The sequence below is a fragment of the Oryzias latipes genome, chromosome 6 (assembly GCF_053564925.1).
Source record: "Oryzias latipes strain Hd-rR chromosome 6, Olatipes_Hd-rR_3.1".
Classification (NCBI taxonomy): Eukaryota; Metazoa; Chordata; class Actinopteri; order Beloniformes; family Adrianichthyidae; genus Oryzias; species Oryzias latipes.
The window spans coordinates 17,470,805-17,487,031 of record NC_136242.1 but is presented as its reverse complement, the minus strand read 5'-3'; the positions used below and the strand labels follow the sequence as shown (position 1 = coordinate 17,487,031).

Sequence of the window (16,227 nt, the reverse complement as noted above, 5' to 3'; positions counted from 1 at the left end):
TCATGAATAAAGTATGTTTAAACATAAAATCGTTGGCTAATGAGCTACCATGTTTACTAAAGCATCACACTGGCTTATGGGCTTATGGTTCAAAGTCATCATGTATTGGCATTTTCACAGAAAACCAGGACAGGGATTCATGTATAAAGATGACTACACAGAGAAGCCAATTTCCAGTTAGACATTTACAAAAGACAATATTATTTTTTACAAATACATTTCTAGGCTTGATATTGTATAACAATTTTTTAATGTCTGTCCTGGCAGGATCCCTCCTTCATGTGGACATCCGTTAGGTTTCTTCTTTTTTCCCCTGGAACCTGTTTTTTCTTTTAGGAGTTTTTCCTAGGAGGGTCTAAGGGCAGGGATGCCCAGTTTAGTTTAGTCTGTTTAGTTTTGTTTAGCAATCAGCTATCGTATTTTATAGCTGATTTTATGTTTTGTTCAATTAGTGAAGCCCGTTGAGACAACTGTGTTGTAATAATGGGCTGTATAAATAAAACTGAATTGAATTAATTGAAAAAAAAATGTGTTTGAAATTATTGACAGCTTTCACACTAAGCTGTCAAGCTGTGAATCCTTTTTGGTATCCATCAAGTTAAGTGCATACATGATTCACCATAATAAATTAGCATTAGGTTGTTCAGGTCAGGAACATGAGCTGACTGTGTGTTGGAAGACATGAATAAAGCTCTTCATCCGTTCTTGTACATGTCAGCTTAATGGGAGCCCACAATTAACAGCTCAAGTGTTTAAAATCACAACTCATTTAAAGCCCCTTTCTGGTAGACCTGGCATCAGCGCCTCGAAAGAACAGAGCTTGGCTCAGCCTCTGGTATTTTGTTTTACATAGTCTTATGGCCTGTCTCTGAGTCCTAAAGCCTTAAACAGTCTAACAGTCTAACTTTTGCATGGTTAGAGTATTTTCTCCCAACCCTGGTCCTCAGGGAACACTGTACTGCAGTTTTTCAATTCTACCCTGCTCAAACACACCTGCTTTTGATAGATGCCAGTATCAAGCTTCTGAGAAGCTTGATGATAACTGTAGTAGGTATGCTCAATCAGGGCAACATGGAAAACATGCAGAATAGTGTATCCTGGGGTTAGGAAAAAGCAGCTGCGCTTTGATGGACAAAAGAAATCTGAAAGAACGCCTGATTGGAAGAAAAATGCGTCATGTAAACACGCCGTTCGGAATACTCTGCCCCGATCAGACTTGTCCGGATCAAAATTTCTTTCCGATCGAGATAGCTGGGTTATGCCGATTGTTGATCCGATCTTGTTGCATGTAAACTGTTCATTCCGATTGTGTGTCACTACTGCTCTGTTTTGCGTCACGCATAGACGGTGTTTCGCTCCAGAGAAAGCTTTGAATCGGCTGCTCCGTGCGAGTGAACCGTGTCTTTTGGCAGAGCAGCCGGAGTTATAGATTTGTGTTTGTGGACAGGGGGGTGGTGCTTTGTTACGTGTTTGTTACGATTGCTATGTTAGGCTTCCATCCCGTCGCTCTTAGAAACTGTTCAAACAATCACGTGGATTTGTGTTTCCAGTCGTGTCCCGACAAAATAAAGGCTGATGTTATTCCCAGATAGCGGCATTTCCCTCATGGATTTTGTGTTCATCAAACAAGGCTAATGTTGTTAGCGCGTGTTAGCCTTCTCCTAACCCTGGCTTCTTCCAGCTCCGTTCTTTCACAAGAAAAAGCACTGACCACATGGATTACAAACGATTTATTCCGATCGAAAGTGTGACCATGTGAACGTTTGTTACAATCGGAAAAAAAATTCTGGGCCCATTTACACGGTTGAACTCTTATCCGACCATTAATCCGATCAAGATATTTTGCCCATGTAACCGCGGCTACTGACTCAGAGCAAAGAACCACTGCTGATAGTTAATGCACCAGGCTGGGAGCGGAGTGACCTGATCATGGAAAGAGACTAAATTTACAGAGTGATGGAATGACTAAACTTCACATTTTCAAAACTGCAATTGCCAAACGATTGGGAAATCAACAGGTTTGGTCTGAAAGGAACAGTGCCATTGCTTTTGGGCAGTACCAACCAAAAAAGCCCAACAGTCAGTTTAGGACGTGATTACAGGCAGCTACAGCTGGACTGTTGACGAATTAAAGAAAAAAGGAGTTCCATGATCCACCGATGGCCTTGAAGTGCGGCAGACAGAGTTGAACCTACCAAAATCCACGTGTGGAATATTGATTACCTGTCACACTATGTATTCAGTTTTGTATTAGATGACAAAACAGGCATTACACCAATTCAACCGTGTAAATGTGCAAACACTCAGGGTTTTTTTTATAAGCTCTGGAGCTGAATCCACTGAGCACTTACTCTAAAACCAACACCAAGCCAGACTTTTGTTTTTTAAATTCTCTCATCCCATCATACTTAGTTTGATCTAGTTTTTGTACATAGATGCTAGCCAGAGGATTCCTTTTAAGGTTTATTTCAGTTTTTGTTTGAAAACCTTTACAGACCAACCCAATTTCTTGTTGCTGTTCACCATAAGGCGATCTCTCCTATTGATATTGCCTTATTTCCCCAGGGATGAACCATGACCCCTGTAATCATGCATTGAACTCTGTGTCCACATGAGGACTCATAGATGCACTTATGTTAGCGTGGTGCACATCAGGGCTGTGATCAATACTGTCAAACAGGGTCCACATTACAAACATCACACATTCTCATTTTCAGAAGGTCACTGTCCCACCTGCTGGAGCATGGTCAACAGTTTAAGATGAAACAATACAATGATGGGTGGCTGAAAATACATAGAATCTGGTCAGTGTCTGAGCATTTGAAAGCAGTGGCTTTTGTTAGACTCTCCACATTTTTCTTAATTTAAGCAGACGTGAACAGATGGGATGATCCTTTTTGTTGTACACTCTGATTGAACACAGCAATTTCTTCTCTCAATTTTTAGAATTTCTCTGATGTAGCCTTCCCTGTTATTATGCAACATAAAATTGGATTATTTTTATTTTCAATTTTTTAAATCACTGAAGTTATAGTTTTTTTTTAACTGGATAATTGATATCAAATGAATCTTTACATAGAAAATTTGTATTGATGAATCCATGAATTGAAGGAATATTTTTCATGTTTTTCATGCAAAAACATTTCCTCTGATTGTATAGCAAGAACTGATCATTTTGAAAGATTGAGATCAGCTTTATTGATTGAGATTGAGATCAATTTTATTAATGAAAGTTCCATATTTAGTTTGAAAGTTGTCTACAAACTGAATTTTAAAACCAAACCAATTGATCTGAGTTGTGAATTTAAGAATAAAAGTCAAGTTGATTAACTTGACTTTCATTTTTAAAGGTCAAATACCTTTAACAAATCAATGTCTTGACTTAAATTAACAATTTTTATCTACACCAATTTTTGTCTGGTTGTCCTCATATGTTTAATCCTAAACAGCTACTGTTTTTCTAATGATCACCCACTAACAGTAAACAAGGTCAATTGCTCTTCTCTTTAAAGCATATTCTGAGTAATAGCTGCACTTCCACTGGCTGTATTTGGGGCTATAACTCTCAATGACCCTGTGTTAACAAGCAGGTAATTTGCCAAACAACTCCCAAATCCCTCGTCTGAGGAGCTTCATTAAATTTGCATGTTCTTCAAGAGCCTTTTTCAATTAATGAATTCAGAAACGGATGGAGTGATGCAAATCTGTGAAGCAAGTTTTACTTTTGCCACAAAGAATGAAGAGAAGCTATTTTATGTTTAAACATAATTGAAAAGAGCTTTGGAATATTTCATTTCTCTGGCTTTGCCACCTGTCTGCCTCTCCGTTGTCCATGGATGCTGTGCCATAACCACAGCTGGTCCTCAGTATGGAAGATAAATCAACCAATTAGGGCACATTATTTTAAGGGCTAGGTCCAAATGTGCAGAACTGGGACTGGGACCTGCGAAAATACACCTACCTTTTTTATTACTGCCAAACGTTCAACGAGCTGGAGGAGAAAACAGGTTTTTGGATTTGGGGATAAAGGTATGGTAGTTTGTCAAGCAGGGAGCGAACAAAACCCATTTTGTGTGCTTTCAACCCAATTGTTGTTTAGCAGAAGTCTGTTGGTGGGAGACGATTCAATCTGTTAAAAAAAAAAAAATCAGTTTTTAACATCATTGTTCCTTTTGTGTTAACCAGCTCCTAGCTTATTGTCTGTATTTAATATTTAATATGTGTGTGTATGTGGTTAGCAGGCAGATGTCAAATCATCTCCTGCTACTTATGGCCAACAGCAACATGTAATGTAACATGCAGGACACGCATGGCAATTACCCACTCCCAGCCCTTTTGGGAGCTTTTTGAGTGACAGCCTGTCCATTTACATACATGTCAAAGCTCATTTGGGACTTCAAGAGTGCTTGTGTCTCTGCATTAATGCACCAGCCTTGTTTACTTGATGTCGTTTGAAAATCAAGGCCATCCAAGCCCCCAATCTGTATTTCCTCTGCCCAAATCCCAACCAATTTTTCTTTGATTTATGTATTTATTTTTGTTGTCTCGCTCCCTCTTTTTTTGTTTTTTTTTTTAATTAATGGCAGTAGAGAAGATGACATTTATTTTCGTGAGATGAATGACTCCATGTTTGAATCAGAGGAAAGAGGGAGTAGAACTCGGCAACGCCTTAAGGCTCTCATTTGCCCTAACTAGCATTCTCATCAGAGGAATTCAAATGAACCTTTAAATGCTTGACACATGTTCTTATGTTTATGCGTTTCATGTGTGTTTGAATGGCAATGAGAGATACAAGGGAGCTCCACTGAAGAACAGTGTTGCACTGGGCTGCTCAGGACCAGTGACTGTATGTAAAAACTGGACTGAGTGACCCCTCATGTTCCAAATAAGTGAGGTTCCGAGAAGCCAAAATCCCATAGACTTCTATGGAGAAAGACACTGCTGTTACTCAGTAATTCTTTTTGTCAGAATAACCATTCTTGCTCTGAACCTTTTTTTTATTGTTTATGCTAATCCTATGCTTTTTCATTGAATTTTTTTCTTTATTGCAAATATTCAAGATATAAACAGGCCAGTCAGAGGCCTCAATAAAGATATGTGGTCTCACGTCAAACGTTCGAAACATTTATTTGACAGATTCTCCCACTTTCAAGTCGTAAGGTTGTGGACTTCCTCTCACTCCTGATTGGCATGAGTAGTTGCCATAGAAACACAGATTCAGACCAACTCGGACATAATTTGGGTTAAAAATGGCAACATCTGTATCGTAACAAAAAGATGCACTGAAGTGACTTCATTTGATTGGAAGTGAGACATTTTCTATGGTTGATGTCACACTCACTCCGTCCAATTCTCATTTACAGTCAATACTCCAGACTTGCTATTTCTGCTGCTTTTTCCTTTAGTTTGGTGTGTGTTTTTGTTGGATGAGTACCCTGGTTTGTGAGTAAAACAACATGGGCTTACATTGGATACCATGAAGCACAACACTGATTAAGTTGGTCACAATTTATTGTTTACCCACCCAAAACTCACATGTGCAGAGCTAAGACTACACAAGGTGGGTGTATAATGGGAAATGCAATTTTTCAACCAAAAAAAAATCTACATGTGTTAATCTTACATCTCATTATAAATGGTCAGACTTCCCAATCAGATAATTTGACATTTGGTTTGCAGGTATTACAACTCAGTGTTTTATCAACATAGCTTGTGGCTTGCAGGCTTATGACCTGGAGCATGGTTTCAGGGCAGCTATGTTACCTCTTAGATATGAGAGCACCTCAAGATTGAAACTTACCAAGTAGTGAGAATAAATACCAAATGTATCTCTCTGTGTTTGTATAATATGTCTAAACAGGCCTCTCATGGTGTTAGAAGAGTATACTATGTGTGTTCCCTAAGCCCTCTGTCCCCTTAGATTCTATGTCTGTTAAATGAATTTAAGCAGTTTAGTAAATATTTCAGGACCTTGTTCCTACATCCCTACACACTGCTCGTTACGCTCCATTTTTTATTCATAAATACCAAACTCAAATTCTGACATATAAGTGTAATTAAGTTTGTTTTCTCCCCACTCCTGCACAGAAACAAGACGTGGTAATTAATTAAGAAACGGTCTGTTCATTATTCATGAGTTGAGATGAACTTGTAAATGCCTCCACACTTGGTAAAAAACAATTGCAAATTTTGCATCACTGAAAGTGTTTTGGGGCTGCAAAGCTAAACTTACACAAGTCTTAGGGAGCAAAGAAAAGTGATTCAAAAGTTGGAGAGCTTTGGAGCCTGACAGATGCAAGAAAACTCTCCATTGTCAGCAATTAAAATTGTAGAGCACACATATACAACTAATTTGACAGCCTCTATAGATTTTGAGACACACCTAAGGCCAAAAGGACAACTTAAGGGCCTCCAACTCACATCTACTTCGTATCAGATCTCGGTTTGCTCTTTTGTGTATTACAATGCACATTGACAACCAACAGCTGGCAATGCACAATCACACCTCGGAGTGTTGCTCCATTAAACTTTTTGAAAGTTTGAAGAACAAATGAAGTTTTGCAGCACTGAATTTAAGAATTCAAAAGTTCATTAGTCAAAAAAAGCCAAAAAAATAAAAGAAAACAAACAGTAAATAGGGAGAGATAGGAACTTCTCTATTTCAAAACAAGAGCTATTAAGGCAAAGGTCGTTACAATAAAAGAATATTAGGGGGAGTGTGTTAAAAAGGTCAAACACGGTTACCAACATAAAGCAAGAAGCAAAAAATGCTGAAGGCAAACATATTTTTCAAAGAAAACAAGAACAAAAAACAAGATCCATTTGAACCTTGCCAAACATATCACTGTCATCAGGTTCTTATGGACACATTACAAAAGATCAGTTATCTTTTTGATTGTTGAAGTGTAATATAGTCCACAGAGGGCAGCACTTTTTTTTGGGGGGGGGGTGGGGGGGGGGGGGGGGCATTGAGCATTGACTTAGGTGCTCTCATGTCTAAGAGGTAACATAGCTGCCCTGAAACCATGCTCCAGGTCATTTATTCTTTAAATTGACCGTCAGTGTTTTTTTGCTGTTGTGATTCATGTGATGCTACTGTTTTTTATTCCTGAATAACAAAAAAAAATGTTTTTAGGCTCTAAAAATGTTGATGTTTTTTTTGAATTCCATATAAATAACAATACTGAACTGATTACAAGTATTTATTCATTCAAAAAGGTAAATAATTTGAGAGCTTTTATACTTAGATCACAAAGTTGCTTTTTTTATGAACTTTAAAATATTTTGGTGTGTTGGAAATGTTACTAGTGTGACTAATCAAGAAAATATAATGTTAAAATGACATAAAGTTACTGCCATATTTTAATATTTTGCTTTTGTCTGTTATTTTCATTGCTTCCCTCAGAGCCACAGCAACTCACAGAGGACAGATCATTTTTAAGGATGCGCTAGCACAGCAGCTCTGTGAGCAAGGAGGTGGGTAATACACTCATGCTCTTCTTCCCTGTCTGTGACCTGACACGTGCATAACGAGTGCATGCTGTGAATTCATGTTTTTTTTTCCATATAGATCCATACCTGCACATTAACGCAAATATAAACACGTGCATGCGCAACGAAACCCTCTATTACCCACTGTCCCTGTCTGTCACAAAGCAGTCAACGTGCTGCTCACTCACCACTGTGCTGCTACAGCACTCCCTTAGCTTTCTTTCTGCCTAATGATGCAGCTAGAGTTCGACATATTTGGATGTCCTATATTGCCAGCTTAATTTCAGCTTATGCTAAACTCAGCTTTCTAGCCTCCCGTTCCCTCTCCCTCTCTGTCAGAGATTTACAATTTTTGGCCAACAGTTCTTACATCCACTTTCAGCGACAGCCTTAAGTAGCTATTGACAGACAGTGCAGTCGCACTCTGCTTGCTGAGGGTGTATAATTGCTTGTTTACAGGAGAGAGGCTTCCTTCCAAATCAGCAGCTCTTCCTTGTAGATCACAATTTGACTCTAATGCCAAAAGTACAGAAGTCGTCTAAATGCTGCTGCAGAAATCTTCTGGGAGCAAAATTGCAGAGTTCTTAGAAATGTTTTATGCAATAAGTAAATTAAATGTTGGTCTCCCCCAGTTGTGAGTGTCTGACGCCTGCATGAGTAGATAATTGGAGACTCTCCTCGGTGACAGATGCCAAGAAAGAGCTCAAACTCATGCCTTCCTGACGCTTGGAGCTGAGGAGAAGAGAAGAGTTGAGGCACAGAGCCCTGTCTGTCCTAAAAACAGTGACAAGAAGACATCATCTCTTCTCTCCTTTGTCTCCTTGCCCAAGCGCTCATCCTATCACCACCTCTGACACACTGGTTCAGTCTGCCCCTGCGGGTCAGGAAACATCTGCAGCCAACTACAATCACTCAGCTAAACCCCTAACGATAATCACCGTCAAACAGCTATCCACAGAGAACACGTGGAACATTTAAAGTCTCCCTCCAATCATCTTTTGATCTATTGTAAAAGTGTTCACAGTGGTCTTTTAATTCTGATTTTGACATTTTTAGCTAAAAAAAAAAAGTGTTGTTTTCTAAGACATAGATTCTGCAGATCGGCAGTTGTTCATTAGAAATTCGCCTCTGAGTTTATACTTCGTTGGTGCGGAGCAACCCTGCCCTCCTCCCTGTCATCTATAACTCAAAGATCTCTGCTTATACCCGTAAATCCTAACTCAACATTACCGGTGCAACAAAAAATGACAAGCAATTTTGGAGCTATCCAGCCGTACAGTCTTGAGCAAGATGCAAACTCGGACAAGGAAAGCAATGGCGTGCATGGATCTAATTGTCCGCAAATGGATGTATGGAGCGGAGCAGGGAGCTTGGCCTGCTCATTTAATTTTCTACTACTATGACTTTTTTGAAACTGCATTTTTTTGTCTGCTCCTAATTCACAACAATTTGAATAAAGAAATACTAAAAAAGGCAACATGCCCTCCATCATTAGGAAAAACACCACAGGAGCATGTTAAAAACACCAAAAGACTATTTTCAACACAGTGGGTCTTTAAGAAATACACTCATTTTTAGAAAAGAAAAACCCTACTAATTGTGTATATTTGTATCTGAGTAAAGTGGGATTTGGGAGGTGGTTGTGATATATTTTATTTGAATGGAGCAGGTAGGACAAGAATACTTACAGGAGCAATTAATGGCTGTTTCCTCTTCTTGGTGAAGGAGAATGGAAGGACAAATGTGACAGAGGAGATAGTGATGATGAGCAGCTTTTAACTCATACATTAATTGAATTATTAAACTCAAATCATAGTTTTTAAATCTTCATTGACATTCACCATTAGCAAAAAGAAGTGAAGGAAATGGGAGTAGGATGGTTCTGCTGGCCTTAATGACAAAGTTGATATAATGTAACCATCTTGGCTGTGTCGATCATGAAAGGTTTTTGAAATATCAGTTAGAAACATTGACTGTAGGTGGGAACTGGACCAAGTTCATCATTGCACTCCAATGTGTGGAACATTAAGACATAGACATACTGTATTTCTAAACTGTGTGGTAGAATGCTCTAATAATGCTCCATTTGTATTATTTAATGCCATATGTAAAGCTTAAACATGTTAGAATAAAAAAAAAAAGTTGCATGGAGGTCATTATGAATACATAAAGTAAAGGCAAAATACAAAAACAATGAGGTACATTTTAAAAAGCACATCACTGAAGATAATTTACATTTATACACTGGTTTATATTTCAAGGTCCGGTTACCAGTTAGTGAGGCACTGACCTGCTGACCCTTCCTTCTCCCTTTAAGCCAGTAATTTACCGTTTGGAACGTCATCCGCTCATGAGAAAGAAGTGGTTTAGGCTACTTTCAGCAAAGGTTTTTCTAATCTAGGTATTAGCATTCAAAGTGAACTAGTAGATATGGAAGCCATTTCAACTTTAGAAGTTTATATGCTTAAGACTCAAGCTTTGAAGAGCTGAGGAAAAGAAAGCTATCTAAAGCTGAGTTATGATCCATGCAGGAGATGAAGGAAAGGTCAAAAGAGGAATGAAGGATTGAGACAGAGAAGCTGAGGGTGATCAGCCCGAATGAAGACTTAAAGAACAAATGAATAGATTAACTAAAAAAATTGGAAAATGAAACAATTGCATGACTTAAGTTACGCAAAGATAAAGATCAACCCAGATTATTTTTAAAAATTCATGCAAGATTTGAGGGGAAAAATCCTGAAATGCAACACTTTCCTTTTCGGCAACATAAACTCCCTTAAAGGGCCTCAAATACACAAGCGGGGCTGTGAATGAAATGGTCTCAGATGCATTCCTCCCCCCATTTCCTCACAGCTCCTTTCTGCTGTGCCAGCACACTTTCAGCCCAATCCCTTCCATTTTCCTCCACTTTTAAAATCCTCTCCAGTTTATCATAATCCGCACCCCAACAAACTGTACTTCAAGTCAACGTTTTGTTTTTGCACAGCCTTAAAGGCAAAAATGACAAAGAGCCTTAAACTTGTACTATGATAGGACAAAAATACAAATGATCTCAATGTGTTTTTAAATAACTGAATCCTGCTGGTATTGAGAGGACATAAAAAAAACCATAAGCCAAGATGAGGAGAGCACAGACGATGATTGAAGACATTGGCAGGTCAGGAAAGGGTGCTAAAGGCTAAAGTCGTTGGGAGTGTTGAATGGCGCTGTAGACAGTCTATCAGCTCTATCTCCTGACAGCCGGGCCAGCGCTCCCTTCTTCCAGCCCCAGCATCACAGGTCCTCTCATTTCCAGCAGGAGAATAAATCAGACATTTATGGGCCTGGCCAAGTGTAGTGTACCCCAGATGGATTATTAAAGGGGCATATAACTCAGAGGCCATCGCTCCCTGAGGGATGCCTGCTCACAGCACGGTGGAGAAGGGATGGGTGGCCCACCCGCTCCCACCTCCTCACCACCCACCCAGTCTGCCAGCCAGCCTGCTTGGCTGGCCAAAAGCCATACCTCTTTACTCATGAGTAAGAAATCTTGACTTGTCCCTGTGTCTTCCCAACTTGAGTTCTTACCATTTGCAGCAGTCTTTTTCATTCCTTTAAATCTCTGTATCCAGGAATCTTTTTCACTTTTAAAGACCCACTCATGACATCTTAGTGCTTTTAACATGTTCCTGTGGCATTTGCTGATGAGGGAGGACATGTATAAAGAAATCTATCCTTAAAATTGCATTTATGAGTATTTCTAGATTCAAATTGTGGTGAATCAGGAGCAGACAAAACCATTTGAAAAAGAAGCGTATTTGTGATGTAAAACTGACGCTGGGCTTCCTGCTCTGCTCCATTCAGATGCATCCACTTAGATGATTAGATCCATGAATCTCTTCATATTCCCCGTCTGAGCTGGCATCTGGTTCAAAACTCTACAGCTTAATAGCTCCAATATCACTCTCCTGTTTTGTTGCACCGGTAATGTTGGGTTAGGGGTGTGAGGGGTTGTAAGCCAGTGGGAGAGTGTGTAAACAGAGAGCTCTCAGCAACGGGGAGCGGAAGGTCTGGCGGAGTTGCTTTGCGCCAACAGTCCCACCCACAATTCAGAGGCAAATTTCTAATGAACTACTGCAGAAACTATTTCCTGGAAAACAACAGTATATTTTGGCTGAAAATGATGTAATCGTAATCAAATACCTCTAGGAATGCTTTTACGAACAGAAGATGACTTGAGTGGTTCTCAAAGGCTTACTAGCTTGCTGAGATGTTGATAAAAGTTTGATTCTGCTTGAAGTTTGACTTTTTTTTCAAAAAGCTTCTCATAGAAATAGCATGGAAATTGAAAAATACCAACAAGTCTTGATGTCTTTCTGGCTTTCACTTACCCGTGTTTATTGTAATAATACCCATTAACGTTAGTACAAAGGCGTTGTATTTTGCCAGGAGGGGGGAAGTGCTTCCAGCCTGACATCGGAGAGCCATCTCTTTTAAGTCAGCGTAGATGAAAAACAACAGCGTCCTGCGCCCTGCAGAGGCAGTAATTGCAACCACCAGTTAGACAAGAGCAACTTGACTTCAAATGCAGTTCTCTTCATTGAGGATGTGAGTCAGACGGAGGGAAAAGTGGCAGACAAGTGGAGAACAAGGGGTATTCAAAAAGAGGGTGCGGTGAAAAGAGGACAGTGAAGAGATTAGAGCTGGAAGAGGGGAAGAAGATTTCAAATGACTTGTGCCCTGTTCTCTTTTGTGCCCAAATGTCTGAGTTTGCGCTCATCTGCTCGTCAAATCCCAGTCCTGCTCTCTTTCATCCATCTGATTTGAGGCCCGGTGTAGTTTACCCAAGCCTTTTCACATATTTGTTTATTTTACAACACACAAGTGCGAAGGCAAAGCTGCACATGAGTGCATTTCCACACACACAGTCATGCGTGTGTGTTTAAGCCCTGGCCAGGAAGATACAGGCATTAGTAGAGATGAGCTGCTAATAGACGAGGCAGTAATTGAAGTCTGTAAGTAAGTGAGAGGGGATTAATCCAAGTGAAACTAGCGCCTCTGTCTGCTCTTGATGCACAGAGGGTGAGGCTGGGGGAGGCGAAGAAGACCAAAGCAGAGACTGTGATCAAGCGTTGAGAAAGACGACTGTAAATGAGGCCTTTTTGGAAAAAGATTACTTTTAAAAGAAAGGAACAATAAAACTAGGCCTTTTTCCAGTCTACTGGCAATTTTTAAAACCAGAGAATACCGCGTAGAGAAGATTTAGCAGCAAACTAAGAATTCATGACTGTGCTGGAATTTGTGAGGGTGGATAATCCTGAAACTGGCTTTCATTTGAATATGTTAGATTAGCATTCTGAGTGAGAGACAGAGCTCTGTGTTGATGTTTTTTTATAATTTTATTTATTAAAAACTAAGTGATAATGTTAATTATGAGCATGAGAGATGGAGAGCTGCTCAAATATATTCTGAATCAGCAAGCATCAGAGGATAAGAGGGAGGGCAAAGGTTGATGATGATGGAGAAAGAAGGCTCTTTGCTTGGCTTTTAATGGGCTCCACCATCAAGCCAGGGCTGATCTTCATGGGCCATGACAACAGTGGCTGCCATCAAAACCTTTATAGTCAACATGGAAGTAGTTTGGGGGGAAACTGAAGCCTCACTCAAAGTATCTGATGGAGAAAAAACCTTTTTAAATAATCCACCCTTTCTTTATGAAGGATCTTTTGTTTACAAGGAGCTTTAGGTTTAGCTTTTAGGTCTCCCAAATATTTAAAAGGTGGTCTAAAATAAGCCAGAGTTAAACTTTTGACATCTCATCCTGGATTAAAATCACTGTGACAGATTATCCCTCTCCAGAGTTTGAACTACAGCTAAAATATAAAACTTTGCGAATGGAAAAAGATGATCACAGAAGCACGAAAGGCCACAGAGGTTACCAAAATTTGGGTTTTTACTGGAAAAAAATGTACAAACTGCAATAACTTCTAATAAACTTTTATATTGTGTTTATTTATTTATTTTTGTTAATTATTAGTTTCATAGACTAGATAATTCTGTTCCTTTTTTCATTCTCCTCCTCACTTTCACTGCCTGCTGCCACATTTTAGTTAAACCAAGGCTCCGGAGCCACATGCAGCCCTTTTAAAACTCCATTGTGGTTCTTTGGTTTTAAATGCCAACAATTTAGAAAAGAAATTGGTTTGTAGTTTTGGTTATTTTGTTTTAGTTAATTTAGATTTGTCATTTTGGTTAGATTGTTAACTTATTTGAAATAAAGAATTATGGAAAAATAGTTAAATTATTTTAGAGTTGTTCATTGTTGTTTCTTTTTATAATTTTTGGATTATGTTCATCATCTTGTTTATTTGGTTGCAACTGTTGTCCTGGTTATAATCAATAGCAAACTGAGAAACAGGATGAATTTTTACCAAAGAAGCATAGAAACAAACCATAGCAGCATTTGACTTGACTTTCTTACATTTAAGTTTAAAAAGAGTTTTATTTGAAAGGAACTTGCATGTGCCGATGTCAAACTTAAAGGAAGTTCCAATGATTAAATAAAGAAGAATAAATAATTCAATTACTATAATATTGAAAAGCTACATTTTGTAAATGTCTTAAAAGCCACAAAATAGCTTGTGGCTTTTCATCAGTAAGAAACTGATCCAAAAGGCCTCATTGCGTTAAAGCTTGCAAACCCCTGAGTTCAACACTTAAATGTTGACTCTATTCCTTATAGTACACTGAACATTAGAGTTAAGCACATTTCTTTTTTACATTATTACAATATTAATTTTTGCAGTGTTTCACCTGCCTCTGTTTTGCTCTGTTTTGTTTTTTTTCCCTCTTGGGAAAGACTGATGATTGAAAGTGTTTGCAAGACGGCTGCTATACAGATTATAGCATGCAGAGGCCTCTTGGGAGCATGGTTTTTGAGTGCCATAGAACATTAATTATAGACGTCTGACCTTTCATTACTGAGAAGATGGAACATTAGTAGACTACAACCGCGTCCAGTCAGGACATGGAGAAAATTTGTTTCACTTGGATATGACAGAATTGGTCCCTTTTGTAGACTTTTAAACAATAAAGCTCTCTCTGTAAAACTCTTCTAGAGTGAATGGTATTGCTAAATATGTCACCACGCAGCTCTTTTAACGTGAACTTTTCTAGCTTTTTATTGATTGCAGTCTATCTCAGGATGGACAGAAAGTTTTACTTGTTAAAGTAAAGTGTTTGTTTTTTCTAATTTTCTTTTTCCTTTTCAGCTCCAACAGAGTCACCACTGAGACCCAATCTTGGTACGTCTGCCCGATTTTTATGTGTTTCATATGCGGGATGACCCAATGACATCAATCATACATTATATTTTTCTGTCATGTTATGTTTGCAGTGGAACTCCATGGTAAACATGTTGTGCTTCGAGATGACTTTGACTCCAACCTCCAAGCAGAGTTGGACCCCAGCATTTGGTAGGTGCTCCTCTTGTAGTCACCACAGTTACATCTTCGCAGGAGTTCCTTTGTTCTGGTTGAAACTGGACTTCATTCCTCTCTGCTCTCCTGGCAGGTCTGAGTGCAGCAACTGTGAAGTCGGAGAGCAGTGTGGCGTGCTGATGCACGGCAGAGCGCTCACTTTCTGTGAGCCCTTTGGAGAGAGACGATTGGTAAATACCACCCTCAACCAAACACCACCCACTTTATGACCTAAAAAACCATAAACAAATATCCTGTAAGCACCATTTAATATAAATTTTAGTCATTTATGTGTTATAGACACATTTTATATTTACATGTAAGGCAACGGCTTTGTTAACACTAAGCCAACAATAAAAATATTAAATATGTTCTGAATATTGAATCAGTACTTAATTTGAAAATAGACAGAAGTTAGAACTAACAACTTTTTTAAAAATCTCAAATATGTTGTTGACATGGGTGGCTTAAAAGACCAGTTCAGGAAGCAAGGCGAACTAGTGAAACAGATTAGGTGGCTTGAAAACCAGGTTGACCAGCAAAGCAGTTTAAATGGGAGGCTGGACAAACAAGAGCCCTTGCAGAGTCTGTCAAGCAGCTGGTTTGACAGATGATCTCAGTCAACCAGGTTGCCAGCATGGCAGCCAATGACAGAACCCCGTGGCCATCAGCAGAACGGATGATGACTCAGATTGGCGGAGGAGCACTAGTCTCTGCCCTCCAATGCTCAGACCTTAGCCGTCAAGGCTGAAGATGAGGTAGAAACTTTTACCGTTGTGGTCTAGTGTGACTTTGGCCCTGCTGACACTTGTACAATGTGTCTTCTACTACTTTAAGCGTTGGAAGAAGTCACAGCCCAGGTACTGAAAATAGAAGGACCGGTGCTGGTGGCTGACTCCTCCCCTTCTTGAGCTTCTGTCATGGAAGTCTTTGCATTTACGCACACTTCCATGAAGTCAGTCAACTCCAGGACACCTTCTTTAACTTCCATTTACTGCAACCAAAGATGGAAGTCACTTTACTGTCTAAATATTAAATGGGATTTAACAAAAAGTAACAATAAATCACGTTGACAAAAGAAACTGAAGACAAGAGGAGATTTAAATATTAAAAATAATGAAAAAAATAGCTGTTGTATTGAAGTTCATTTTTAAAAAGACAGCATACATTGCATCCTTCCTACTGTCAACTATATTTACATAATGTTTAAAATCATCTATATATCTACTTTATTTCATAGAATTTCTGTTTGTTACTAGTGAGACATTTTTGACTGAGC

General features: G+C 39.0%; 1 protein-coding gene across 2 annotated transcripts in view; it reads left to right on the top strand.

The window, feature by feature from the left end:
- The window catches only part of reln (reelin), a 94,218-nt gene that overhangs the window by 42,018 nt on the left and 35,973 nt on the right, over positions 1–16,227 (top strand). For both annotated transcript variants that reach the window (XM_078949337.1, XM_078949336.1), the window contains exons 4-7: positions 7,406–7,476; positions 14,742–14,774; positions 14,867–14,945; positions 15,043–15,139. In XM_078949337.1, coding sequence (XP_078805463.1) covers positions 7,406–7,476; positions 14,742–14,774; positions 14,867–14,945; positions 15,043–15,139 — 280 coding nt within the window. The remainder of the gene's footprint in view (positions 1–7,405; positions 7,477–14,741; positions 14,775–14,866; positions 14,946–15,042; positions 15,140–16,227) is intronic.